Source organism: Rasamsonia emersonii (genome assembly GCF_000968595.1).
Source record: "Rasamsonia emersonii CBS 393.64 chromosome Unknown ctg1118621760401, whole genome shotgun sequence".
Lineage (NCBI taxonomy): Eukaryota > Fungi > Ascomycota > Eurotiomycetes > Eurotiales > Trichocomaceae > Rasamsonia > Rasamsonia emersonii.
Genome location: NW_013563026.1, coordinates 1 through 26,970, shown reverse-complemented (window position 1 = coordinate 26,970; position 26,970 = coordinate 1). Strand labels below are relative to the sequence as shown.

Genomic DNA, 26,970 nt, shown 5'->3' with positions numbered 1-26,970 from the left:
CGTCGAGAAGTTACAGAGTCGCGATTGACAGTCTTCTGGAAATTGGAGAGGATACACAGAAGAAGAAGGAGGATTCTTGCCGTCCATCTCGTGCGGATGGGTCGTCCAAGGAGAAAACAGCAACTGACGGCTGACGCGCGAAAGATTGTGTAAAAGAGAAGGAATCGGGCAACCGCAGCCGTCTTCATCCTCCTCAGCTATTTATAATGACTTCCACGTCGAAGACCGCCGCCGCTGATACTACGTCCGAGCCTCTACCTTCGGCCACGGCCGTTCAACAATCAGGTTCAGAGTCAAAGGAATCAGGGAGCCATGAGGATGTGAGCAGCAATGCCGCTACAGCTGGCAGTACAGATGCAGGCAATACTTCAAAGTATGAAGAGAAGAAACGTCCCGAAAACGTGGCGGTCGCAAATACTAGTCCGGGCGCTGGTACAGGACCACAGGTAGAATTAGACGAGTTTGGGCTTCCGATAAGGACAAATAAGGGACGTTCGCGGCCGAGCAGCGGCTCTACAGACAGTTCTGAGGTGTTCCACGAAGCTCCAGAGACAACTACCGTGGACGAACAGCCAGAGTCAGGCGAGAACAATAGACGACCTGAACGGGAGGAAGAACATGCGGCGTCGCACAAAGGTCAGGAGGAGAGACGTGCATCTTCTCAGCGGAACGAGGATGGAACTACACAATCAAATGTCGGGGTTAGGGAGGTGACTGGAGAGCATGCTACCGGCACGGCTGAAGTCAAGACACAGAAATCATCAAGTGACGACTCCACAAACACCAAAGACAAGGAAGGAGAGCAGTCAGTAGACTCAGGCGCGCGATCAAAGGAGGAAGATGAGCAGGACACCCAAGAGACGAGGCGCTCTTCCAAACACGGCGCAACAGGAATGTCTGAATGGTCTCACCAGAGACTTACGCAACAACAAGATTCAGATGAAGAAACAGAAAGCGAGGGCGAATGGAAACCTATGCCCGCCCTTGGTGAGATGGATTATTATGATGACTATGGGAGATTGGTTGCTCGCGGATCGAAGGAGGAAGATGATGATGCTGTGTACTCTGGTTTAGGAGGTTCTGGGAAAGGATATACTCGGATCCAGCTCGACGAGGATGCTCAATCTGCGACAAGTATGGATGAGGACACAAGCTATCTTTTCAAAGAAGCCCACAGCAACTCGGTTGGTGTAGACGATGATACTCGAGATCCTACTAGTCAGCTGCAAGCTACGAAAGATCTGCTTACTGAGGGTCAGAGGATTGCTTATGTCGGGGTCGTTAGGTTGGCTATCTACGAAATGACCAAAGAGCTGGAGGATATTCAGCCTACCAAGGCCTCCAAGAAGGCCCTGCAAGATGCCGTGGACTCGATGAAAAAGTGGGGTCAGGCGGTCATGGTCCGACTCTTCAATCATATGGATATTGACTCGGCAGAGCAAGTCATGATCGAGCAGCTCGCCGAGCATGGAGTTCATCCGGCAGATCTTGTTCGGCCGCTTATGCAGAATGCTCGAGTCAAGAACCCAATGGCAGAAGAGAAAAGTGTGAAGTCACGGAGTTCAATCGGATCGCCAAGCCTGAAAGGAGCCTCCAGATATAGTTTGTCTCCTACAGAAAGTTCCTCGCGACCTTCCTCCCCTCCTCCTTACGAAGAACAAAAATCCCCACCACCTTACAAGGAGGGGAAGAATGGAGATGAGGATGTTCCAGAGGTGCAGACCCCTTCTCAAATGCCAAAGTCCGAAAAGATAGATATAGATCTTCGATGGACGGTCCTCTGCGACCTCTTCCTGGTGCTTATTGCAGATTCTTCTTACGACGCTCGGTCACGCACTCTGTTGGAGCGAGTCGGTCAAGCGATGGATGTGTCTTGGGTGCAGATCTGCCGCTTTGAGAAGCGAGTCATCGATGCTCTCGAGATGGAACAAGAGGCGGACAAGGAGAAATGGGACGAGGCAGACCACATGGAACAGCGCCGGAAAATGGCGTTGAAGAAGAAGATCATGATTATGGGCCTGGCCACCGTAGGCGGCGGTCTTGTCATTGGTCTCTCGGCCGGTTTGTTGGCGCCAGTCATCGGCGCTGGTCTGGCCGCCGGTTTCACAACAATCGGGGTTTCAGGGACCGGCGCCTTTCTAGGGGGAGCTGGTGGTACAGCTTTGATTGCCTCCGGTGCCACGATCGGTGGAGGCATCACCGGCTTGAGGGCGTCCAATAGGCGAACTGGTGCCGTCAAGACGTTTGAGTACCGTCCGCTGCACAATAACAAAAGGGTTAACCTGATTGTTACCGTTTCTGGTTGGATGAATGGCAAGATTGATGATGTACGATTGCCTTACAGCACTATAGATCCCATAATGGGGGATCTCTATTCGGTGTTCTGGGAGCCGGAGATGCTGCAAAGTATGGGATCTACTATCAACATCCTAGCAACAGAGGTGAGTCCTTCCTGAACTGGATGCTTAGTTCCAAATCCTAATGTGCTCCTTCAGGCCTTGACCCAGGGTCTGCAGCAAGTCCTCGGAAGCACCGTTCTCACAGCGCTCATGGGAGCGCTACAACTCCCAATCGTCCTCTCGAAGCTCGCCTATTTGATTGACAACCCCTGGAATGTCTCGCTGGTGCGCGCAAATGCGGCTGGGCTGATTCTTGCCGACTCTATCATGGATCGTAACCTTGGGAAAAGGCCAATCACCCTGCTGGGGTTTTCTCTTGGTTCGAGAGTCATCTTTTCCTGCCTGAAAGAGCTCGCCAAGAAAGGCGCCTATGGGCTTGTGCAAAACGTCTACCTTTTCGGATCACCAATTGTGGCAAATAAAGACGATTATCTCAAGGCACGGAGTGTCGTCTCCGGGCGTTTCGTGAACGGTTACGCCTCCAACGACTGGATTCTGGGCTATCTTTTCCGCGCTACAAGTGGTGGCATCATGCGCGTCGCCGGTCTGGCTCCTGTCGAGGGCATCCCGGGACTTGAGAATATCGATGTAACAAATCTAGTCAGCGGTCACATGAACTATCGTCAGGCGATTCCTCGGCTCCTGCGAGAAGTGGGCTGGCAAGTCTTAAGTGATGAATTCGCGGAGATCGAGGACCCCGATCCGGATAATCATGCCGAGCGGCAACGTGAACTGATTCGGGAAATTGACGAAGCCCGCAAGGAGGCGGAGCAAAAGCCGGACAAGAAACGATTTGGCCTGTTCAGACGATCCAAGTTGGCGCAGAAGAAAGGCTGGGAAACCTACGATGTCGAGCAAATGGAGCGATCCACCCACCGCAATTCCAAAGACAGTTCTGCCGATAGTGACAATGTCCTGTTTGATATTGATGCTATCAGAGCGGAACTAGCAAGTGAACAGATCCAGGTTAAGCAACTAGAGTCTACACTGCCTCCGATGAAACTGGATCTGAACGCATCGACTGCTACGCCGGCGAGCGATACCCGTCCAGACCCGGAGCAGTCAAGGAGTGCCGACGATGCACCTAATCCTTCAGGCGCCGAACCGTCTCACGATATCGACGCCCCATTGCCGGGTGAGGAAAACATCCAGATGACTTTCGACACCGCTTACCATATATCACCAAAAGATCATTATGATGATGACGTATCTTCTCCCCCTGACAGACCGACATTTTATTCCTCTGCGACCGCGCCTACTGGTATTGGCGCTGAGTCGGAGGCCCTGGAGCACAACGCTTGGGCGGATCATGATGTAGGACATGGCGAAGAAGGCGAAATTCAGTTGACCTTTGAGTGATGACGGGACTATATATGCGACTTTTGTCTATGTGGGTGGGATACACCGAAATACATGGGCATTGTTCTTGTATGCTGTGAATTGATGTGCGATGAGGATACCTTGATAATACCCCAGACGGTGCTTTTTTTTTACCTAGCCGTTTACGAGTGAAATGCCGCGTTCTATATATAGGTATATATTTGATTTTGCTTGCTTTCCTTGCCACCTTGGACTTGGTTGTTCGGATAGTCCATGTATTATTATTGTTTGTCTTTTTAAACGGCATGAGTATCGAGAAAATGAAGTTTTGGCTATTACATATGAAAGTGTTCCGCATTTTAGGCACTGCACCTGTCTGCAGTATGTTGGTTAGAGTTGATTTTGAAATTTAGATACTAAAGTGATAATAAGGATGGAAATTGACCTCATATGGTTCAATCCGTACAATTTTAGCTGTTCAAAATCATGATTGCGGTTGGTAAATTTTGATATTTTACTTGAAAAGGCGAAAATGAATTTGTTTTGACCCTGTACCTGACACTTCTAAGAATCAATTGGCGCTGGAAGTTCAGATTCGCTGTTGGAGCTGCTTGGTTGCCCGTTGTGGTATAACAGTGATGATAGTGCGGAGAAAGCTCCGCCGCGTGTCACGCGCAGACGCGTTGCACACTTAGTATTATCTCCGACCACGCCAGCACAGAGCTCCATCGGCCTTCACCACACAGGTTGTACAGTACAATTCTACCAAGTACTGATCATACCTGCCTGATGGAGTGATCTTCAAATACTGCAGGTACCAGGGTTAATGTGAGAGGTTTCCCAATTGAACGCGTTCTGGTTGTTTGATTAGTCTTTGTTCTTCGAGTCAATCGATGCCTTGAACGCCTTCCCGACGAATGAACATACTTTGAGATCTCAGACACTCAGCAGACCGTCCGTTGTGGTCGCATTTGATTATTTGCGTACCGGTCGACAGAAACACAGCCCGACATGGTTCTAAGACCAAAGCCTGATGCCAGCTATGCCTCGGTGCGACTTACAAAAAAGAACTACACTGGCCAGCCGCTATTAAGCCAGGTCGGAGGCAGGAAAATCCGCGAGGACAGCAGGTATGGAAAGAGCGACAGCCAGCAAAGCATGAAAAAGAAAGAGCGCCCGGAACCTGCGACGGACGACGAGCCCCTCAGCTCCAGCGACGATGAGAGTAGCGATAGTCAAGCGTCCTTGGGAAGCGGGAAAGAGAATGGCAATAGCAACACAGACAGTACAAAAGGCAATGACGGAAGGAGCGGCGGGGAACTGCAGGGAATCAGGAGGTCTGCAAGGCAGAAACCTGCTGCCCGCCAGCAGCAACAGGAACAACAGAAGTCGTCTCCCAAGCGGTCCTTCAGTCAGACGCTGGACCAAGACGAAGATGAACCGTTTCCAGAATTCATGACGTCGTCACAGGCATCGAAGAGGCGCAGAAATGTTAGCTACGGAGGCTACAAGAACATCCACGCCTCTTCATCGTTCCGAGTTCCCAGCTCCAGCATAGAGAATGCGGTGTCGTCGCAGAAATCGTCGCCTGGTTTCAAGACCCCGAGGAAGATCCCAGGTGTCGATGAATCTCCAGTCAAAAAACCGGAGGATAGCCAAGACGATGGATTCAAGGTTCCTATTGATATCGATCTCGACAGTCCCGTATCTAAGGGTCGGACCGGTTCGAAGAAGACTGGGAAAGGCCGCGATAGAAGCAATTCGGATTCTGGGTTCCAGATGCCACCCGGACCCAATGACCATGACGTTGCAGCACAGTTGTCTCAGGGCGCAGGGTTTAAAGAGCCACCCCCTCTACCAAGTAACAGTATCTCCAGCTCGTCTCTCACGTCCAGTAATCCAATGATCGATAACGACAATGACGACTTGCCGTCGTCTTCGCTAAGCTCGATTAGCTCCAGCTTCTCGATACCGGAGGACATAGCACCCTCTAGCAAGGAGAAGGCATCCGAACCTGCCACGAATCAGTCTCTCTGCCCCATGTGCAAAGAGCCAGTCGATCCGGCGCTTCTACAAGAGTTCCTGGCGCAGTCGGATCAACGCGTTCGGGAACAAGAACGCTTCTGCGAGAGACATAAGAAGAAAAGCGCCCAGAAGGAATGGATTGACAAGGGATATCCTACGATCGACTGGGATACATTCGATGAGCGGATTCGGCGTCACTTCCCCAGCCTCGAGAAGATCCTCGTCCCGGACTCTCATTCCTTTTATAGAAACATTCTTGATTCGACGATGAAAGCGGGCAAAGCAAAGAATTTTAGGTTGACGGTTAATGATGATCTGGAAAATTTGTCCTGTGGGTATTATGGATCGAAGGGTGCGAGTAGGATGTTAGTGTTGCCCGCCTCTCTTCTGTGGTCATGATTGCCCTTGCTGACCTTGGTCTCGTACTCTGCAGGTTGCAAGCCGTGACGACGGAATTCTCACGCAAGCTGCGGCAACTGGCAGCCTATGACAACGTCATTAAAACCGCCGGGGTGGCAGCTTATGCGCAGGCAGTACTTGTCCCCGAGTTGAGTGTGCTCCTGGTCAAGGAGGATATGAACGTAAGCGACGAAGAAGCTCGCCAGATTCTGCGAGAGAGCATGGACGTCGGCGAGAAACTGAACTCGGCTCCGAACGATGTGGTCCCTGTGCAGGACGACTTGACTGCCAGCAATTGATACAGCATATGGATTGATTCAGATGGTGTGAGTGAAGATGCTTGTATTCCCGCCTTAACTCTGTTGAGTATACAATATTTGGCATTTTTTTGCCTTCTATATATTATTATCGGTACGAGATGGATCTCCGATTGATGATACCTGAGATACCTCGAGACTCTTTTTCCTGTTTCGTTAAACTCCTAATTTGGCCACTACGGGATAGACAGGCCTGGAGTTTACTGAAGAGTATTTTGATTGTGTTAGAAAAGATAGTATTTATTGCCGAATGAAATATCTATTAGCAAAGTTGTCTTGGCGCGATTTGTCTCTTATCTCGGTGCTCTTCCCGATAACTCAAGACAAGAACCGATGCCGAGATACATAGAATAAACAGATACTTTCATTTAAAGGGGTAACAGAGGTGTCCGTTGCTTAATGGACGGTGAAATTGCCATAGTATTAATTAATCGTTGGACTCGTATCTCCTTAATTTTCAATCACTTCATCGCGAAGATGGTTGCAAGCGGCGGTCGGATCACGTCACCGACGCACCGCCCCTCTTTATCGCGAGCTATCTCCATTCTCCACTTCTTGAATAGTTAAATACCCCGTCCTGTCCAGCAGTCTTTCTTTCTGGAATGGGGCTTGCTTCATCCCTCTCCAGAAAGAATTTCTGATCACAATTGCCCCATCCGCCCTGTCCAGGATGAGGGAGAAAGATCGCTCCGCCATGCCTGTCTCCGAAACCACTCCGCTGCTGGCCGTCGTCCAGGTGGCGCCCCGGCGGCATCGCTATCCTCATCATGCTCTGCGCCGTGCCTGCACCTTCGCCCTGGGAGCTGTTCTCCTGGTAGCCGTCGTGCTCTTCCTGTCGCCGGTCGCTATCCTGCCCCGCGAACACGGCTCCCTGTGGTCGTATCTGCCCTGGGCCCATCCGTTCCCCCACAAATCCTGGCCCCATGGGGACGGCCTGTCGTACCACGAGCTGCAGTCCGTCTTGTACAACACCCCGACTCCGGAGAAGCTCCGCGAGTGGAGCGTGTACTACACCGCGGGGCCCCATCTCGCTGGGGGGAACTTCAGCCAGGCTGTCTGGACCCAGGAGAAATGGAAGGAGTTTGGCGTGGAGGACACCCGCATCGTCGCCTACGACGTCTATCTCAACTATCCGGTCGACCATCGCCTGGCTCTGCTGAAGAAGAGCGGCGACGACGACTTTGACGTTACCTTCGAGGCGACCCTGGAGGAAGACGTTCTGGAGGAGGATCGCACGAGCGGCCTGCCCAATCGCGTGCCCACCTTCCACGGCTATTCGGCCAGCGGCAACGTGACGGCGCAGTATGTCTACGCCAACTTCGGCAGCTACGAGGATTTCGAGGACCTGAGAAAGGCGAATGTCAGCGTCGAGGGCAAAATCGTCATCGTCAAGTACGGCGGCCTCTTCCGTGGCCTCAAGGTCAAGCGTGCGCAGGAGCTGGGTGCGGTCGGAGTCATCATCTACTCTGATCCCCAGGAGGATGGCGAGATTACGGAATTGAACGGATACAAAGCGTACCCGGAGGGTCCTGCGCGGAACCCGAGTGCTGTCCAGAGAGGAAGCGTTCAGTTTTTGAGTATGCTTTTCCTGAGCGACCTTGATTGATGCTTCTACTAATCATCCTCTCTCTAGGCATAAGTCCCGGTGACCCAACAACGCCAGGCTATGCATCCAAACCCAATGTTGAACGGCAGGATCCGCACGAACGGATTCCATCGATCCCTTCCATTCCCATCTCGTACAAGGAGGCGTTGCCCCTGCTGAAGGCCCTCAACGGACACGGCCCGAAAGCGTCAGACTTCAACAAATATTGGCAAGGCGGTGGGCTTGCGCAAAAGGGCGTTGAATACAACGTTGGGCCTTCTCCCGAGGATGTCGTGATCAACCTGTACAACCAGCAGAACTACGTGACGACCCCTCTGTGGAACGTGATCGGTGTGATCAAGGGGTCCATTCCCGATGAAGTCGTCATCCTGGGCAACCATCGCGACGCTTGGATCGCAGGGGGAGCAGGCGACCCCAACAGCGGCTCGGCAGCCCTCAACGAGGTGGTGCGCAGCTTTGGCGAGGCCCTCAAGGCGGGCTGGAAGCCTCTCCGCACGATCGTCTTTGCCAGCTGGGACGGCGAAGAGTATGGCCTGGTCGGATCGACCGAGTGGGTGGAAGATAATCTGCCCTGGCTCTCCAAGACCAACGTTGTCTACCTGAATGTCGATGGGGCCGCGACTGGGACGAGGTTCAGCGCCAGCGCCAGCCCCCTCTTGAACAAGGCCCTTTTCGAAGCGACTGGACTCGTCCAGTCCCCGAACCAGACGGTCGAGGGTCAGACAGTGCGCGATGTCTGGGGCGGCCACATCTCGACCTTGGGCAGCGGAAGCGACTACACGGCGTTCCAGGACTTTGCGGGCATCTCCAGTGTCTCTTTCGGATTCAGCAGCGGACCGGGAGACGCCGTGTACCATTACCACTCCAACTACGACAGTTTCGACTGGATGGACCGCTTCGGCGACCCGGGCTGGGTGTACCACCTGGCGACCACGCGGATCTTCTCGTTGTTGGCAGCGCATCTCGTCGAGACGCCGGTCCTGGCCCTGAACGCGACCGACTACGCCACCGGTCTGCAGTCGTACCTGGACCGGCTCAAGCCCCGGGCGGCCGCCAACGTCCCTGGCTTCAGCTTCTCCGGGCTGGAAGACGCCATCAGTACGTTCCGCACCGCCGCGGTCAGCTTCGACGCCTACGCCGCGGACCTGACGCGCCGTCTCGGCGAACACGTACCCTGGTACCACTGGTGGAAGAAAGTGCGGCTCTTCTTCGAGATCCGCGCCGTCAACGACAAGTACAAGCTCCTGGAGCGCAAGTTCCTGTACGAGGGCGGCCTGGACGGACGGTCCTGGTTCAAGCACGTCGTCTTCGCGCCGGGTCTGTGGACTGGCTACGCGGGCGCTACGTATCCCGGTCTGGTGGAAAGTTTTGATGCGGGTGATGTGGAGAATGCGGAGGTATGTGTCAACCATCATCATGAACCTTTTTCCTTTGATAGTCTAAGGATCGATCATATGCTAACTTTCTGTCTGTTCTTGCCACAGAGATGGGGCGCTATCATCGAAGAGCGGATCAGGAGCGCTGCTGCGGCGCTGAATTGATCAAGTCGCATGATCACGAGCATGAGCATGAGCATGACCGAAACGCTACCCTATATATATGGTATATCTGCCCAAGAAGAGGGTTTTTGATTATGATGATGCGATTTACAGTATCTAAGAACGTCAAAAGTCATCATGGTATATTTGTTTACACTTTTCTCTTCTCTTCTCTTCTCTTATATATCTGCATATACGCCATATACCATGCCACATACCATACATATACTTTATGCAGGAGTTCTTGATAATCAATCAATTGAATATGTCATATATCGTATATCCTACATTGTATGTATGGATCTATGTATGTGAATGAATCCAAGGATTCAACTAAATATCCAAGTTATTTGTTTATGAATATCGACTCAATCTGCGTTTGTTGCATACCTTCAATGCATGCATTAGTCATCAGAATTCATATGGAAAGCCCAGTCGGGAAATAAATGCATATATATTATATATGCATGTGAGTATAACTATACACAGGGTGACAGGCAGGTAGGCTTTTCGTTCAACATCAATGATCTCATGATGGCACACACACATATATACATGCACATGAAACACAAAAACAAGACAAATTAACTGCTGGCCAATGGCATGAAAAAAAAAAAGGATAATGTAGTGAAAGGCCCAGTGCAGACGCCTCACTATGCTGAAAATTTATCAATCATGAGCAATGATATCCTGAACGCCGGAAACCTTTTTCCCAACCCATCTTTTTGTTTCGTTCGGATTGCAAAGAACAGAATGCTAGAAATATGACTCGGTGAGAAGAAAGAAACCTGTCCCCAAAGGATCTAGGTATCTCGTTTTTTTTTTTTTGGAGGTCTTCGTTTCGCGCCTCTTTTCTCATCTTGTACAGTACCTCACATATCGTCTCGTCTCGCTGGATGTGTATATAAATCGTCGCTGTCTGTGTATCACAAAAACCATCGTCGTGGTAGTACTTTAGGAACTGCTATTCCTCGCTTCCTCTGGCTGCTCTTCCGTCTCTTCGTCACTATCGTCCTCCCGACCCGGAACGAACCCATCAGTCTCGATGATCCAGAAGGCCGGGAGGGCACTGAGAACGCCCAGTAAGGTGAGGATCCACCAGGGGATAATCACATATCCCCGCTTGACGCCGAAAGTGAATGCACTCCCGACGATAGCAGGGCCGACAGCCCGGCCAATGGCGCTGATACTCACGCCCACGCCGTTCAACGTGCCCAACACCCGCAGACTCGATGCGGTGTTGGTCAACAAAATGGTGCTGCATGGGAAACTGAAAATGACGCAGGCGAGCTTCGCCAGCATCAGAAGGAAGACAGTCACATGGCGGAAAAACTCTGGCACCAGGACGGTGAAGGGGGTCACAAAGTATAAGATCGGGTAGGCAATCACAACGACTCGGAAGGTATAGAGGACGCCATAGTACCGTGCGACCTTGGGGAAGACCAAGAACTGGATAAACATGCCGATTATACCGATCAGAGTATACAGGATGCCGATTGTTTGAGAATCTGAAATAGAAATAAGCACAAACACTCACTAAGCCGGAGATCCGAAGCACATACCGACGCCAAATCCGCTGGCAAATTTGAAAGGAAGCTTCACATCCGGATTCCCGTCGAGCTTCTGCTCGGGGTGGTGAAGGAACACCGGAAATAAAGAATCAAATGCCATACTGTGCAAAGCCATCATGCCATACGCCAGCAACACAAGGTTTGACTGCGGCGTGAAGACCTGCCTCAAACTGGGACGCTTCGCGGATTTCTTTTTCGATTTTGTCTTTCTTGCAGGAGTCGGGTTCGGGTTCCTCTCCACATCTGGTTCGTCACCATTCAGCAAGGCAGTAGTCTCGTCAGGGCCAGACTTGGCGAAGCGATCGTGTTTGCGTTTCCGCCCCGTGCAAGAACTCGTCAACATCCGGCCGAGCATCAGACCATAGTCGGGCTTATCTTTCCTCGTTTCCAAAGTTTCCTTGAACCTCGTAAGCTCTAATGTCTACAGCGTATGCCACTCAGTTAAAACCAGACGACCATCTCACCTCAAGAAACAAGATACCAGTCGTGATGCCAATCACGAACAACACAGCCGAGAGCATATTGGGAAGCGCAAAAGGATACTTGCGGAGGAACTCGGATCCACCGAAAATGTCGGGATGCTTGACAGCCGGATTTGCCAGGGCTCCTCCAAACGCAGGGCCAAAGATGCTCCCAATGGTCCAAACCAGAGGCATGAGACTGAACGCACGCGGTTGCAACTCCTTCTCGGGAACCATCTCCGCCACCATTGTTCGGATAATGCCCACGTTACCGTTCATCAGGCCCAGGAAGGCTCGGGCAGTGAGGAGCATCGGGAGAGACGTGGAGAAACCGAAGACGAGTGAAAAGATCATGGTGAATGTCAGACCCAACAAGATGGCCGGCTTTCGCCCGACGTAGTCCGAAAACGTGCCCCAGGGGACGCCCATGAGGCACTGGCAGCCGGCGACGGTGGCAGAGGTGATACCCACCCACCTGGCGACTTCATTCTTGGGGACTCCGACGAATTCCATCATCTCAGGCTGGTGACACCACGTCAGAAAGGCCATCTTCGAGAGAACCAAGGGCACATACCAGATACGGCAAAACCGATGTGAAGACCACTGAGACAAGAATATTTAGCAACCAATCCCACGACCACAAGCATATAGTAACGGAAACTGCTGTCAAATCTAAACCGAAGTCTTACCAGGTTCTGCGAATCGACATATTGCTGGGAGAAACGAGTCAATAAGCGCATGCGATATTGGAATCAATGCCTTGAGAAGACAATATGCTTACAGAGAATGGTGAGCTGCCGCACAGGCAGCGTGGGCTTCTTTCGCTGCATCGTATCGGTTTTTGGGTCTTCCTAGCAGCGAAAAAGCAACAAGAGAGAATGCTGCAGGCCCTGTCCGGGACGCATCTATATTCCCTGGCTTGAAGAGCGGTCCCTACTGAGGGAGCATGTCACGGACGGGGAGGAAACAGGGCAACAAAGGATGAAAGCATTGCAGACGTCAGAAGCGAACGTTTTACGCCGCGGTCGTCAGCGCGTAGGAGTGGGGTGTCAGGGAGAAACAGGCGGGTCAAGTGGCGGTGAAAGCTTCGTATTGTAACTACATTATTTTAGTCGGCGGGACTTCCGATCTCGACTTTGAACCAAAAAAGAAACAGATACCGTGAGTCATGTTGGTCCACGCTCACAGGATCAATACGGGGCCACGAAGGGTGTGGAGGCCGTCTTTCCTGCTTATGCAGGTGGCGATCTTCCCCATCCTGCCGCTGTCGGATGACTCTGGTCAGCTCCAAGTGGGATGACCGATTTGGGAAGTTATGACGGCATTCCCAATGCCTCCCAGCAAGAGGACTCGAAGCGAGGGCGCTGAGTGGCGGGTGCCTTGTAAGCTGTGCCTCGCCGTCATATCCGAACCCTTGGAAAAATCGCTATTGCTCCCGGAGGAAGCGCCGCCGCTGCCCTGTGCAGTGTGGCCCGCTGGTTCTTTGCCGGAGAAGACCCCGCAGCCAATGCCCCAGCCCATCGCCATTCGTCACGGACCATCACTAAGGACTGCTGAGGACTGCTAAGCAATACGGAGTCGGAACCTGCAGCCGGTGCGCCTTACAAATCAGACGACAGGAGCGCGCTTCGCACGGCCCGGTCGACGCGATTGCGGCGCCATCACGAGGTTCCCGTGCATTTGCAGTAGCGTCTAACCTGGTCAGCTCCAGGTGGGTTGTTAAGTTTGTGGAAATACCTGAAAAAAAAAAAGAAGAGCTACATACCTGGTTTAAATACTCCATAGTAGGAGATGGGGTTGCTGTTGCTCTCGCGATAGATGCTTGACAAGAGTCGAGAAGTAGAGGGAGGACGGTATATGCATTCATACCTAGCTACTCCGTTAGGTAGGTACTTAATGTAACAGGCTAATAATGAGCAAGGGATATCGCAGGGGTCCACTGGACAGACAATCATGCTACTTACAGTATTGCAATGAAGATGGCGTCAATAACAGCGAGGATATAGACAGAGCATTCTGAGCGATTTCAATCTCGACTGAGGGGTAAGCAAGGATGGACGATCATACGGATCGTTCCTTCCTGCTGTACGCAACAACCTCCTCTGGTCAGCTGAATACAGTCTGGAGCAATCAGGATTACAATCAATCAGGACAGGATGCAGTATACTTATCCATTTAGTGGGTAAATGATTTTTCAAAAAAAAAAGTCATTTTGCTCATGTTACTCCCCTGAAGACAGACTTCTTCCCATCACAGAGCACGGAGTACTGTACTGCATGTACTGTATGCATCCTGTCGTCATGCGGCCATCTCGAGACGACCTGCCCCGCAACCTGCAGGCCAAACACAGCAAGGATCGTTCCTCTTTCTTTCTCACTATCTACTCTTCTGCATATCTAATTTTCCGTGGAAAGAAAAAAAGAAAGAGTTACTCTTCCTAGAAAGAAAGAGGATACAGCTCTTTTGTTTGTACTGTACATACAGTACCTAGTGATCAGAAAGAAAGCTTCACTCGATTTTTTTTTCACGAATGTTCGCTTCCTATTAACCTAGAATCCTCTCGAGAGAGAGAGAGAGGAGGGACGAAACCAACCCCCCAAAAAACAACCACGAACAAAGCCTTATTATACAGCAATAGAAATTCATAGCTTGATATCATTATCATCATCGTGATCATCGTGATGATCATCCTTCACACCCGACTCGCTCTCTTGCTCCGATACGCCAATCCAAACACCACGAGGCCATACGTGGCCAGAATGCTCAAGCCCACGGGGACAGGCTTGCGCAGCTTGATGGCGCGCGGGATGGAGCTGCCGCCCAGCACGGTGGACGCCAGCAGGCCGAGCTCTTCGCCGTAGGGCTGGCCGTTGCGCAGCCGGAGCAGACTGAGCAGGTAGAGCGCGCCGACGGAGAGACCGGCGGCGATGGAGGGGACTGAGCCTGTGCGGGCGTAGCCGATGACGCCGCCGACGGAGGTCAGGAGGGAGAGGGCGCCGGCGGAAGCGGTGGTGAGTTCTGGGGAGGGCTATATATATAGATTGCGGTGGGAAAATGGTTAGCATGGGCTCTGCCTGCAGCTGGCTTCAATTGGGACTGATGGGCAAGACAGGATGCTGTCTGTCGGGATAGAGGGTGTGCACTGCACGGATTCATCACCAGAAGAAACACGGAAGACCTACCATGATGTAGAAGCGTCTGCTGGTCGATCTATACAGCAAGAATCAACGAATTGGGATGATGACAGGTAGCTGCCTCGCTTATGGAGAATCTGGTCTTCTGAAGGTTGGCTAGAATGACAGCATGAAGCTTAAGCTCTTATATAGGTGGGTAGCTCTTGGCTGGATTCCATGATGCCATTCAGAGCCGTCTGTTTTGTCAGCGGGCCCCCGCTTGTATCGGCCTCGGCACTTCCGAGTCCCGTGCATGCTGCATACTCCGTATTATATTGGACTAAAGCTACGAAATATCAGACTTTGAAAAAGGAAAGACATAAGATTACTATTATACAAGAACACTTCATTTTTTTCCCATGAACCCCATGCCTACCTTGGAATTATTCGTGTACTGTGAACTTATAGTTGGGGAAAAAGGGGAAAAATTGTAGATAGATAGATCGATCTATGGCGTCACAGTTCAATGCTGGGCATCTTGCCTCCCACCTGCACAAAGCGAAAAAAAAAAGAGAGAGAAAAAAAAGGGTCTTCTGGACAATACAACAATGAAGAAAATGTCGAACTGAAATCCCCACCCGATTTGAAAAAAAAACGAAAACCACAAGCCATCATCAGCCTCCTGCAGAAAACGTCGACGATCCCGACTCACCAGCAGCCCGTCATCGCCTAACCATGTTTTCTTTTCTTTGCAGTGGTGCGATCCTTGATCGAGGCACATCAAGGGTCCGGCAACACACACACACAAAGCAGTAATAACATGACGAGGACGAGGGTGACTGGTTCGTTTGGCAACGGGTCTGTCCATGCATGCGCCTGTTTCGCCAAACTACAGATAGATCAGGGAACAAAGTAGACTGGTTTTTGGTTTCATGTACAGTTACATTGCCAGATGATTGCGTCGAACTTAGCTTTGTTGCCCAAAGCCCGCCTTGTTTTGCGTCGTTCTGCGGACAATCGAAAAAAAAAAGTTCGCTTTCACGACGACGCCGCAATGAAAAGAAAACATTGGCAGAGAGCATCGTCGAGTTGCAAAGCAGGACCGACGCTTTTAACCAGCAGGATCCATCACGTCGTCGGAATTCGTAACGTTGCGCGAGACTGCAGCAGTAGTGCCTTCCGCAAGGACCGTTTCTCCTTTGCGATCAGGAACATATGCGTACCTTGGCAACCTGGCCATCTTCTCCTCCGGACTGATCTCGTTGTCGGAGTACACCAACCTCGTCTTGGCCTTGTCCTTTTCTTTTTTTCGCCTTCTTCTCTTCTGCTGCTTCCGCCTTCTGCGCGGAAGCTTGCGCGGCTGCATCATCGGCTGCTTTCGCTGCGCCCGATATCAAATCATCAACGGAGCTGGAAATGGGCGCAGCCGCTGCTTCGCTGGTTGCGGGAGCGCCTGCAGTAGGCGCATTTTGCTCGTGCGCACTAGGAGCGGTACCTGCAGTGGTAGCCGGCACTTGTCCCTGATGCATCTGCTGCATCTGCTGGGCGTTGACTTGCGGAGCACCGAATGTCGGGCGTTGCGGAAGGCCCGGTGCAGACGGTAAGCTCCCCTGCCTAGGCGGGTATGACGATACATTTTGCGGAGGGGTGTGAGTTCTTCCCGGCATCTGCTGCTGTTGTGCAAAAGGCATAGGCGGAGGCGTCGTTCCATACGGAACAGGCGCCTGTCCAGGGGCGTTGGCCTGAAATTGTGGATACTGTTGTTGCCCATTGGGTGAAAAATTCGGGTATACGGGGCTTGGGGTCTGCTGGTAGGGAGCATTGACATTGCCATAGGGTGGTGGGTAAGAATACTGTTGATTAGGAGCAGCGGCGTTGTTATAAGGCTGTTGACCACCGGGATACTGAGAAGGTTGTCCCTGGTGACCGAAATGTCAGCTTCTATCACTCAAAATATAAATACCAGAATCCCAAAAACTTACATATCCATTTGCGGGCTGCGCGCTTTGTCCAGCACTAACTGGTGTTGTGTCGCCGCTGCTTACCCCGGCGGCAGCAGCCTTCTCGGCCGCAATCTTGGCCCTATGCTCTGCTAATTTCTTCTTCAACTCGGAAATGTCGAGCTTGGGTCTCTTGCGTGGGGTACCACCGGCCGTGCCTGGTGGAGGATTTCCTGTCGCCGCACGACGCTCGGCCTCCGCCTGCTGGTACTGTGTCAGAACGCGCTGGTTGTGGGCTTGAATGATGTCTTCCGGAACGCCCTCCATCCCAAATATCTCAATGTCGAGACTGGCTCGATTTGGCAGCGCATTGTCTACGGCAGTCAGCTGCTCCTTGTGCACCTGACTCATGTGAACCGACAGTCCTGCAATAGATGACAAAAGTCAGTGAGAAACTGCTCCGAAGATGGAGAGAGAAGGACCATCCACTCCCAACTCACCTCCAGCAGTATTCAATCTTCTCCCACATCGCTCACATTTAAAGTGTTTCGCCTTCTGATGTGAGATGAGGATCTTCAAGTCATCGAAATCTCGTTCGCAGTAATAGCACCATGGTCGCGCGAGGAGTTCTTCCAAGGTGGTGTGATGGCGCTTCTTCTTCCCCATTGTGACAGGAGCCTAAGCGCTGAAATTTATTTTTTTCACCTAACCTCTGCTTATCACACAGAACTAGTAAAAAAACAGACTCCTAGGAGCAAAATGTAAAAACAGGTGTGGGAAACGAGGGCCAGCGATAAGCAATATCAAAACAGCACATGAAGTCTCATTGCCGTATTGCCGTATCGAGGTCGCGGCTGGCGATCAGGTCACGTGGCTCACCGCACAGACCATGACGTTATGACATGGTTGGATAAACCCAGACAGTTCACATCATTTACCATCAACGGCAAGTCTTGTTGCTCACTTAATATTATGCTTACATCAATTAAGACAAAAAAATTGCTTCAATTACTGAAAGCCATGTATATACATACAGGATACTCAAGCGGTAGAACACCTTGAACCACAAATTGCCTGAATAAAATCCTCGTTGATCACAACATACACAGTACAGTACAAATAAAGCCTCTCAAAACAACAAACGCCAGTTCATGCATGAAGAACAACAAACCAAATCATCCATCCCCATCAAATGCTCATCAAGGACCCATCGCCAGTTATGTAAGATATTGTTACAAACATACAGGAAGTGAGAAAAGTAGAACTGCTGTCATCAACAGAAAAAGCACGGCAGCCCCACTAGTTCCGCGTGTAAGAGCAGAACGAGGGCCATGCTATTGTACATGATGCAGATAATGACACGGATGGAAGAAACCCAAAGTCGTCGGCATCAATCGCAGGGAGATACAAGATCAAGAGCGAAACAACGTTCCGGAAGCCAGCATGAGGTTCACAAGAAACGGTTCATCCTGCATCGCCACCATCATCGTTATCATCACCATCACACAACGACTTTGCAGTTCGCCATCGGAGCAGTGCTTTCCACTCCGAGTCCATGTGCCGTCGCTCGGCTAGCTCATCGAAACGGAGGATCTGCAAGAGATAACTGGTCGTGACGTGTTGCAGCCGCGGTCTGTATAACCACGGAAAGCAACATCGTGGAAAGCTTTGTATTCGGCGGCAGGATCGCTATCAGGCGATCCCATAGTCGCTTGAAGGTTTCGTCGAATAGTCCAAATGACCTCTCAATCCGGTGGGTTTAGGATCGGCGCCATCTGTGTCACCCATGCTGCCGATGTCACATAGTATATAGTATAGAAACGCCCGCTGGGCGCCCAAAGTCGTCATATATTTCTCGATTCTGATGCTGATTTGCCGGCAGCATGGTGGAATTGACAGTGGTAATTAAGTAGTGCGACATCGAGGGCAACAGAGCCGGCCACTTAGTAGTTTGTCCCCCGCCCTTCTCCTGGCGCCGCTGCTTGTGGAATGTTTTTGACGGCAATGGGGATGGCGTGCGTGAGCTGAACCTCTTCAAGATCCAGCAGAAACCAACCCCTTTCTGATGGTGTTCTTTCGGACGCGTTGGTGCTGAGAGCCGTTATGGTGGGAAAAAACTTATTTGGGGTTTTGGAAACCCCTCCTCCTCCTCCTCCCCCTCCCTCTCCCTCCTCCAACTCTTCCTCCCCGGCTCCCCTCGCCCAGTCCACCGCCCGGCCCCCAGTCCCCTACGGGGTTCCGTCACCTTCTGTCACCACGGTAAGGAGGCATTGACGGTCCCCCGTAGGGGACGTAGTGATATCCACCATGGGGTGGATATCCCATTTGAGGGTGGGGGGCCAGTGGCGGTGGCTGTTGATTTGGCATGAGAGGGGGAGCCGGGTTTGGATAATGAGGCGCCATATGGGGTGGGTTGATAGGCCCATATGGCGGCACCCCGGCGGGTGCAAGAGTCGGAGGTGCGGGAGGATAAGCTGTCCCGTGGGCCGGGTTCGAAGTCGGGGCAGCAGCAGGCGCAGGGGGAGGAGGAGGAGGGGGCGGAGCCATAGGCCCCGTGGCCGGCTGAATAGGAGCCGGTTGGATAGCCGCTGGCCCCCCGGTCGAGTGTTCGACCTTTTCTTTCTTGGTCGGAGTCTTGGTGGCCGGGGGGCCAGCGGCCTTGCGCTTTCGGGAGCCTGGCTCCTTTGGAGGCTCGTTGGCCTTTCGTGCAGCCTCGGCGGCCCTGTCGGCCTCAATCTGGGCCTTGGTTCGCTTTGGGTTGCGAACCCGGCCCTCCCGGTTGAACCGGGCCCAGTGGTTGAGCATCGCCTCCGTCCGCCGTGGATTCTTGGAATTGGCAATCTTTTGGCGGCGTGCCAATTCCGCCGGATCCACGGTTTCGCCCGGTTGGAAGAGGGCGGGGACGGAGGCGGATGCGGAGGTTGAGGCCGACGAAGCCGCCGAGGTTGCAGGAGCAATTGTAGGAGCCGTTGTTGGTGCGGGAGCAATTGGCGTAGGGCCAGATGTCGGAGCAGGCGCTCCCGCAGACGTTGAAGGCGCGGGAGCGCCCTGCGCAGGGGCCGGAGCTGGGGCGCTGCTGGGACTAGGAGCAGTCGCTGCGGAAGAAGTAGCGACTGCCGCTGCGCGAGTTGTTGCAACTCGTGCAGAGGAACGGGCCGGGGGATTGTTGGAGGCACCGCGGCCTCGTCCACCGCGTCCACCACGCGCACCACGACCGGTTGTGGCGCCACGACGAGTTGCGGGAGCCGGACTGGGAGGCGCTGTATGTACCTGAGGAGTTTCACGGGTTGAAGCAGGTTTGCCACCACGGGATCGGGCGACGCGTTTGGAGGGCGGGCTCTCACCATCATCATCTTCTTCTTCTTCCTCTTCTTCTTCAGTTTCGACAGCAGGCGTATTCCTCTCGTTGGCTTCTTTGAGGAGGGCAGCAGCCTCCATCTGAGCGGCTTTGCGCCTGCGCGTGTTCTTCGCTTCGAATGGCGCAAGAGGAGGATTCTGGAAGCGGGGAACGAATTCAACTCCGAACTTGACAACGGGCTTCCAACCGTCGGGATTCAGGTCGTCCGGTGCTACGTTGGCACGCATCTTTCGCAGCTGGGCAGGGGTGGGCCTGAAGCCACCTTGGACAAAAGGATCTTGGATGCCGATCATTGATTCCCTCGGATCGTGCTTATAGCCATAGAGCATCGCCTCTTTCTTGTCTTCAAAAACTTCAGGGCGCTCGGTCTTCCGTGGGTTGGGAGTATTCTTCATCATGCGACGATTTGCTAGTTTGGAGAGTCGATCGATGGCACGCCACTCGTCCTGCCACGTCTTGAGAGCGTGAGCCGCATTGGCGGTCGCCGCGTACAGTTCTTCGTAAGACATAGCTTCGGGGTTCCTCAGCAGTTCCAGGTATTCCTCTACGGGTGTGATCTTCAAGAATTCGCCCTTCGCAACACTACCCTCTTGGTAGGGATTGGGACGATCGGGAATGTCAGAAGGATCGCTCTTTTTGCTGTATTTCGCTTCGCGATAGGTATAGTCCCAGATTTGCTCAAGGTTTGCAATCTCATCGTCGTAATCTTCGGTAAAGTTGCGCGCCTCGTGGATGTTCCAAAAAGCTTCGAGACGCTTCTCAACAGCGGTATGTGCTTTCTGGCGCGAGAGTTCACGGAGCTTTTGTTCCAGAGAAACCTCCTCGGCTTCATCGTCCAGGGGAGTCTCGACAGCATCGTCTCCGTTAGTATTACCACCTTCATCTTCGCCGTCAACCTCTGTAGTGGCAGCGGCGGTATCAACTTCAGCTTCGTCCACTTCGTCTTCTCCTTCGTTTGCATCATCGGCTTTATCTTCGCTGACAGCTTTGTCCTCGACCTCATCGCCGGCACCATCATACATGGAAAGCCGAGCGATACGAGGATGCACGGTAGCCATGTGTTCTTTGAGAGCATCATGCTGAGAGCTCAAATCATCTTCGGAAGTCTCGACGTACTTGCCACACCATGGACATTTGGTCTGGTGGACGGAGGGTGCTGGCGACAGCGACGCCTCAATTGAGTTAGTATGGTTGTGGACAGGCTCGGAATAGTGTCGGACGACGGGCGAATCCCGGCCATTGGCCCAGTCGGATGACTGGGTATCGCAATCAAAACTGTCCTCCATGGCGGGAGACATGTTGGATCTGGTGAAAGAAAATGTATTTTATCGGTTGTCAGGGATCAACCGATTTTGCGGACGAGAAAAGTGTAACCACACGTTCTGCTGGGTGTTGGAGATCTATACATCGGCCATGTTAGCCAGTTACCCTGATCGGATGCTCGCTTGCAGTGTGCCAAGACGCCAGTAGGAACCGCAGCTCAGCCAGAGCACAAGGAAGACAAAGAGCAGTGATGAAGCAACAACGTGAGAGAAGAAAGAATGAAAGGAAAAGAGAATTGTCCAATTCAGAAGGAGGATGTAGATCTGACAAAGTGTAGAAGCCGTGGTTTTGTGATGGGGTGATGACAGACAGCCTTAGGGGCGGCGCGCGTAGATTGGTCCCAATTGGACTAAAAAAAGACCAAAACGGACCCAACACACGAGATGATGCAACAGACATACCTTTCTTGCACAGTCAAAATAACAGAACGGAAAGACCCTCCAAGGCCAGCAAAGAAAAAATCTTTTGCTGGATCGTGTTGTTTCTGAGTCGTGAGCGCTCAGAGTAGTCGTGATGGGGGTCGATTTTCAGCGTTCGGAAACGGATGGAGTAGATGGTAGGATGATGCGTGAGGAGATAAAATTGGAGATAAGAATCCAAGGAGTACGGTGAGATGAAGAGTTTGAAGGTCGAAACTCGTATGAAACGAGTTCAGTAATGAATCAAAAGGATTATCGCAAAAGGCTTACGCCTGTCAGTGTGGAAGAGATAAAGAGTGATAACGACGGAGTAAAAAGTCGATGGGTAGAAAAGAGGATTAAACGCGATAAGAGCGATGGAGAGAAGGAGTCAGTAGAAGAAAAGATCGTACGAGACGAGAGGATGTTTTGATCGAATGAAGGGTAAAGAAGTTGGAAGGACGGTGAGAAGGGTTTGAAGAAGGTCAATGTATAGACAAGGTCCGAAGGCAATGGCACGTAGGTACAGTGACTAAAAAAGGCAGAGGCCAGTGGACTCCATTTCCTTGACGACCTCGTCTAGCGCTGGCTCAGTGACTGACAGAGTCTTTCATAGCCAAACAAAACGACGAGAGCAAGCATGTAGATTGTGTCTACGCGACAGGACTACAAATCTGCTTTGTCCCGGAGGGCAAAACGTCTTGATCGAGCCCGGAGCAGGGCGGGTCTCGGTAGCCACCGCTATGCCCTTTTCGGGGAAACTGGAATCGATGCAGCCAATGGGATTGCCCGCAGCCACGATAGTCCCGTCGCGCTTGGCATCCGCGATGATCCCAGGGGCGCTCTCGCCGGGAAGATCCAGCGTCCAGCACAAGACTAATTTAATTGTCTGATGGCTGGAGGGAAATAAAATCTGCAGGAAAAAAAATAAAAGAACAAAGAAACAGACAACTTGGCAGTGAATTCGCACGCTGCTCAGGTGGGGTGCTTCCCCACTGCTCGCTTGTATTCACTGCAGGCGCCGTAAAAAAATTAGCCCCTAGTGTGCTGACACTCTGCATCTGTTTTTTCTATTGGCCGACAGAGGGAGGACCCGATATTGTTGTCACTCAGCATGGAAGGCTCCGAGTGAAGTGTCGGTGCACTGCATCGATTGCTACATGTGAATCTGTCTTTCATATTGAATCGTCACAGTTGCTATTTTACGGATGATTCTGGGACTTGTGAGGAGTTACGTCAGCAGGCTTAGAACTGATACGGGAATTATCAGTCATGTGGCAGATTGTTTCGAGGTAGATAATCTTGTCCTTCCTGGGAGGTATGCTGCTAACCACGGGCTTCAAATTATTACAGCTCTTCCGGCATTTGTACGGACACGGCTGATATCTACATACTACAGTTATCGTCCCCACCGTGATACGGCTGCGTCTTGTTATCTGTTATCCACAATAAACTCCCGCGCTTATGCTACCACCTGCCCGCACAATCTTCAACCGTCCATCGCAAAGCCCATCCATACGATGACATTGCTGGTTCGATGAACCTAGACAGGAGATTCATCGATTCTTCTCTCCCACGTCCAATGCGACCAAGAAGCGACTGACGCAGTTGTAGGCGGCTACTGTGGCTGTGATTTCCACAATTTCTTTCTCTCCGAAACAATCCTTCAGTTCCTGGAATACCTCGTCGGGCACGGAGACGGTCTTGGTCATTGCATCGGCGTATCGGAGCACCGCTATCTGCTGGCGATTCAATACCTTGGTCACCTGATCTTCCACCCCAGTGAGCTGCGCATTCTCGATGATACGCATCCCCTCCTCGCTCATTCCCGCAGCTCTCAATATCGGTGCATGGGCGTCCCACTCAAACCATGCGCCGTTGATGGCGGCGACCCGACAGATGCCAATTTCGCGGATGTCTGCCGGGAGACTGGTTCTATTTCGGATTGCTCCCAGGAACGAATTCCATCCGTCTGCGACGGGAAAGGAGTGCAGAAGCGCGAGATCTAGCGGAATCAGGCCCCGTTCCCCCCGTCGAGCTTGGACTCGCGCAAGGATATCCGCTTCCTCGGGAGTGGAAGTCGGCGGGGGATTCGGCACATAGGGGATACGCATTTTGCTTCTGTTCGCGGGGCCGGGTTAAAGATGGATACGTAGAAGTCTGCTATTAATTGTGAGCTAACTGCCATTTCCATTATAGAGAGTTACTCAATTCTGGGTGGACTTACTCCAACTTCACCAGAGAGATCTGGATTCGGAGATGTATATCTTTATTGTGCTTTCGCAACCACCGAGTCTGTCGAGGGCGTCTCACGCAGGAGAAAACAACAACATAACGTCTCCACGGCTCCGGGCAGAACCATCCCTTTTATTTTCAGAGGCCCAAAACTCGTCTGGGGGACTGTGAGGAAATCCTCGAGTTTCCCCTCTTTTCTTTCCGCGTCCCGCAATCCATTTGCGCCAGGGTTCCGCCCGGGGCAATGCCGAATGGAGACCGTGGGGTTAAAGCCGAGCCTCCGATTGCCCTCTTTCGCGCAGGACGGCCCAAGTTCCACGCCGCTTGCTCACTAAAGCCGTTCCCCCGCCAAATCGACTCGCATAGTATTCCGATTCTACCCTCCTCGCTGCAAAGGCTCTAAAAAAAAAGGAAAAGAAAAAAAGGGAAAGAGTATCCGCTTGCAAGTGGTGGCTCAAAAAAAATTTTTTGGTGCCTCTTGAAGAGAATGCTCTCAGGAAATTGCTGGTACTAAGACCTCCTAGTCTAAATGGACGAGTATCTGTCTAACTCATTATTGAAGGCCTGAGATAGCCTCCGTAATTGTGTCAACGTAGATGTTCAGTCAAAGCGCGGTGATAATGTTTTAAGCCCTCTTCCTGAAAAGAAATTTCTATTGGATTAAGTTTCCCATCTGAATCGAGTGCTCTATCTTACACGGCTTGCCTTTCTCGACACATGGGTAGTGTCGAACAGTGTCAAGGAGGGCAAGTTCTAGTAATATATTTTACCCGGTAGGCGGATTATGACTCAGTGGGATTTCGATTACCCTTCTGAACATCGTCCTGCTTTTTCTTTCCAGAAGGAAGAATTAAAACTATAGTAGAATAATAGGAATTAGTAGCTCCAAGAAAAAGACAAAAAAATAATAAGCTATAGCTGTGGTGAAAGTAATTGCTGAATGCGTCCATGTTCCACCGTTGACCCGAAGCCCCTCCGGCATCGAGCTTCACACCATTTTGATTCGTTTTTGAGGAATTTTTCTTTTCCTTGCTTTACCTTTTTTTAAAAAAAATGAAAAATAGCAGAAGGCGAATTATATCCAGCAAAACATGAAAATTAAACAGTTTTTTAAATCAGAGGCGTAAATGACCATTGCCACTATTTTGTGGGGATCGTCGTCCAAGCCGCAGTCTGGAGTTTCTTGGCGCAGGTCATCAGCTCCTGAAGCTTCACCTCGTCGACCTAACCTCCGTCTCAACATACAGTACAAAGAACGCGTCCACTCTTTCGCAACTGGTTTTTTTTTCTGAAACAACCTTGCAGAATCTACTTCTGGAGGTCTGGGCCCAAACCATGCCTCCAAAAAGCACCAAACCCACCAACGATGAGCTTCTGGCTCAACTCGACAATCTGGGTGTCGATGACGATGTGACTCCATCGTCGGCTCAGCCCACGTCGAAGCCGGCCACTACTACTAGCACCAGCGCCTCCAAGTCAGAGCAGGATATCTTTGCTGAGCTCGATAATCTTGCATCTCAGCGACCGAGCACCCCTCGATTGTCGGCGGAGCATCGCTCGTCTATCAAATCGCCGAAGCCGCCGTCTGGCCGGACCAGTGAAGAGAAAACTGCAACTGTTCGCAAATTCGAGGAAGGCGGAACTGCGCCCACTCGCACGACTTCGAGAGATGCGTCGTCCTCTGAATCTGAGAAGACAAAGTCCGCAGAGAAGACGACGAAGAGCTCGGGCGGAGGTTGGTGGGGTGGTCTTCTATCCTCCGCCACCGCTACCGCCAGTGCAGCTGCCAGCGCAGCCATGAAACAGGCTGAAGCCGCTATGAAGGAATTGCAAAAGAACGAAGAGGCCCAGAAATGGGCGGAACAGGTCAGAGGAAATGTAGGAGCTCTTAGGGATCTTGGTACTTGTTCCCCCACCTCGACTACCTTTGGACCGATGGGATGTATGAATTTTGACTTGCAATGCTATTCCTAGGCGGCGAACTAAAAACCCTTGCTCTTCCAACATTTACTTCGCTCATCCATACGCTCGCCCCTCCCATCTCGTCTCATGAGCGCCTTCAAATTCACATCACTCACGATCTCTCTGGCTATCCCAGTCTCGACCCTCTGATCTACGAAGTCTTCTCTCGTGTCATGTCGCAAGTAGAGGGTGGTGATTTGCTTGTCATCCAGCGCGGTCAGGAATCAGCTCCCCGACGTGGCTCGGAGCTTGGATTCCAGTCATCCACTGCGGGTTGGCGCGATGGCCCGTGGTGGCGCACCGTGACCCCAGGTAACCCGCGTAGTATCAACGCTGTGAGAGGCGCTGTCGAGGCGACCAAGCTGGCCCGTGCCAGTGCAGAGGCCTATGCGTCGGAATACTACTCATCTCGGGGCGGTATTGAAGAGGCGGCGAAACAGGCCACTGCGGTACTGAGCGAGTCCAACCCCGTGCGGAGCAGCGATATTTTCTTGGCCATCCAAGCAATGAGCCAGACGAGCCCGAAGGACCTCTTTCAAGCCGGCCCATCGGCCGAGAAAGCGAGCGCTTCTGGCGGAGTCGTCGAGGTGGCTGATGATGAGGATAATGAAGAGGTCGCCTTTGCAATCTATCTGCACGACCCTGTCCACGGCATCGCGTTCCACACCGTGTCGCAGTCGATTCCGCAGAAATGGATCGACTGGCTCGACGCGCCGGCTCCGGCCGTTGACGATGCTGATGACGCTAAGAATGTTCCTCGCGTGACGGTGCCGGAGGCCATTGCGGAGATCATTGAAAGTGGCGGCGTCGACCCCCGTGAATGGGTAGCGGAATGGCTCGAGGAGGCGTTATCTCTTTCTGTTGGAGTTGTGGCGCAAAGATACGTCGCCCGCCGGATGGGCGTCGGTGAGGGCGGAGTCGGGAAGGGGAAAATGAAGGCGGAAAAGGCAACGACGGTCGACAGCGGAGCGGGAGAAGCTGCCCGGGCGCTGTAGGAGCTTTCCT

At 52.1% G+C, this 26,970-nt stretch overlaps 9 protein-coding genes across 9 annotated transcripts; 4 read left to right on the top strand and 5 right to left on the bottom strand.

Annotated features, from left to right (window-relative positions):
* Positions 1-206: 206 nt before the first annotated feature.
* T310_6368 (DUF726 domain protein) lies at positions 207-3,758 on the top strand (the record flags this gene model as incomplete). The annotated part of the gene is made up of 2 exons (XM_013470807.1): positions 207-2,441; positions 2,496-3,758. 2 exons carry the CDS (start codon positions 207-209, stop codon positions 3,756-3,758), a joined length of 3,498 nt encoding a protein of 1,165 aa, XP_013326261.1.
* A 972-nt stretch (positions 3,759-4,730) lies between these two features.
* On the top strand, positions 4,731-6,442 carry T310_6367 (uncharacterized protein; the record flags this gene model as incomplete). The annotated part of the gene is made up of 2 exons (XM_013470806.1): positions 4,731-6,109; positions 6,178-6,442. The coding sequence occupies 2 exons, from the start codon at positions 4,731-4,733 to the stop codon at positions 6,440-6,442; spliced, it is 1,644 nt and encodes a 547-aa protein (XP_013326260.1).
* Positions 6,443-7,154: 712 nt separating this feature from the next.
* On the top strand, positions 7,155-9,607 carry T310_6366 (Glutamate carboxypeptidase II; the record flags this gene model as incomplete). Its single annotated transcript, XM_013470805.1, has 3 exons — positions 7,155-8,037; positions 8,094-9,463; positions 9,551-9,607. 3 exons carry the CDS (start codon positions 7,155-7,157, stop codon positions 9,605-9,607), a joined length of 2,310 nt encoding a protein of 769 aa, XP_013326259.1.
* Positions 9,608-10,558: 951 nt separating this feature from the next.
* T310_6365 (MFS transporter) lies at positions 10,559-12,466 on the bottom strand (the record flags this gene model as incomplete). Its single annotated transcript, XM_013470804.1, has 6 exons — positions 10,559-11,112; positions 11,167-11,587; positions 11,640-12,158; positions 12,211-12,239; positions 12,326-12,349; positions 12,418-12,466. 6 exons carry the CDS (start codon positions 12,464-12,466, stop codon positions 10,559-10,561), a joined length of 1,596 nt encoding a protein of 531 aa, XP_013326258.1.
* A 1,862-nt stretch (positions 12,467-14,328) lies between these two features.
* Positions 14,329-14,821, bottom strand: T310_6364 (UPF0136 domain protein; the record flags this gene model as incomplete). Its single annotated transcript, XM_013470803.1, has 2 exons — positions 14,329-14,664; positions 14,819-14,821. 2 exons carry the CDS (start codon positions 14,819-14,821, stop codon positions 14,329-14,331), a joined length of 339 nt encoding a protein of 112 aa, XP_013326257.1.
* Positions 14,822-15,155: 334 nt separating this feature from the next.
* On the bottom strand, positions 15,156-17,355 carry T310_6363 (uncharacterized protein; the record flags this gene model as incomplete). Its single annotated transcript, XM_013470802.1, has 5 exons — positions 15,156-15,203; positions 15,462-15,638; positions 15,973-16,668; positions 16,732-17,114; positions 17,190-17,355. 5 exons carry the CDS (start codon positions 17,353-17,355, stop codon positions 15,156-15,158), a joined length of 1,470 nt encoding a protein of 489 aa, XP_013326256.1.
* A 1,575-nt stretch (positions 17,356-18,930) lies between these two features.
* On the bottom strand, positions 18,931-21,345 carry T310_6362 (Uncharacterized protein; the record flags this gene model as incomplete). The annotated part of the gene is made up of 1 exon (XM_013470801.1): positions 18,931-21,345. The coding sequence occupies one exon, from the start codon at positions 21,343-21,345 to the stop codon at positions 18,931-18,933; it is 2,415 nt and encodes an 804-aa protein (XP_013326255.1).
* Positions 21,346-22,970: 1,625 nt separating this feature from the next.
* Positions 22,971-23,882, bottom strand: T310_6361 (uncharacterized protein; the record flags this gene model as incomplete). Its single annotated transcript, XM_013470800.1, has 2 exons — positions 22,971-23,204; positions 23,373-23,882. The coding sequence occupies 2 exons, from the start codon at positions 23,880-23,882 to the stop codon at positions 22,971-22,973; spliced, it is 744 nt and encodes a 247-aa protein (XP_013326254.1).
* Positions 23,883-25,338: 1,456 nt separating this feature from the next.
* T310_6360 (DNA topoisomerase) lies at positions 25,339-26,960 on the top strand (the record flags this gene model as incomplete). Its single annotated transcript, XM_013470799.1, has 2 exons — positions 25,339-25,945; positions 25,978-26,960. The coding sequence occupies 2 exons, from the start codon at positions 25,339-25,341 to the stop codon at positions 26,958-26,960; spliced, it is 1,590 nt and encodes a 529-aa protein (XP_013326253.1).
* Positions 26,961-26,970: the final 10 nt, after the last annotated feature.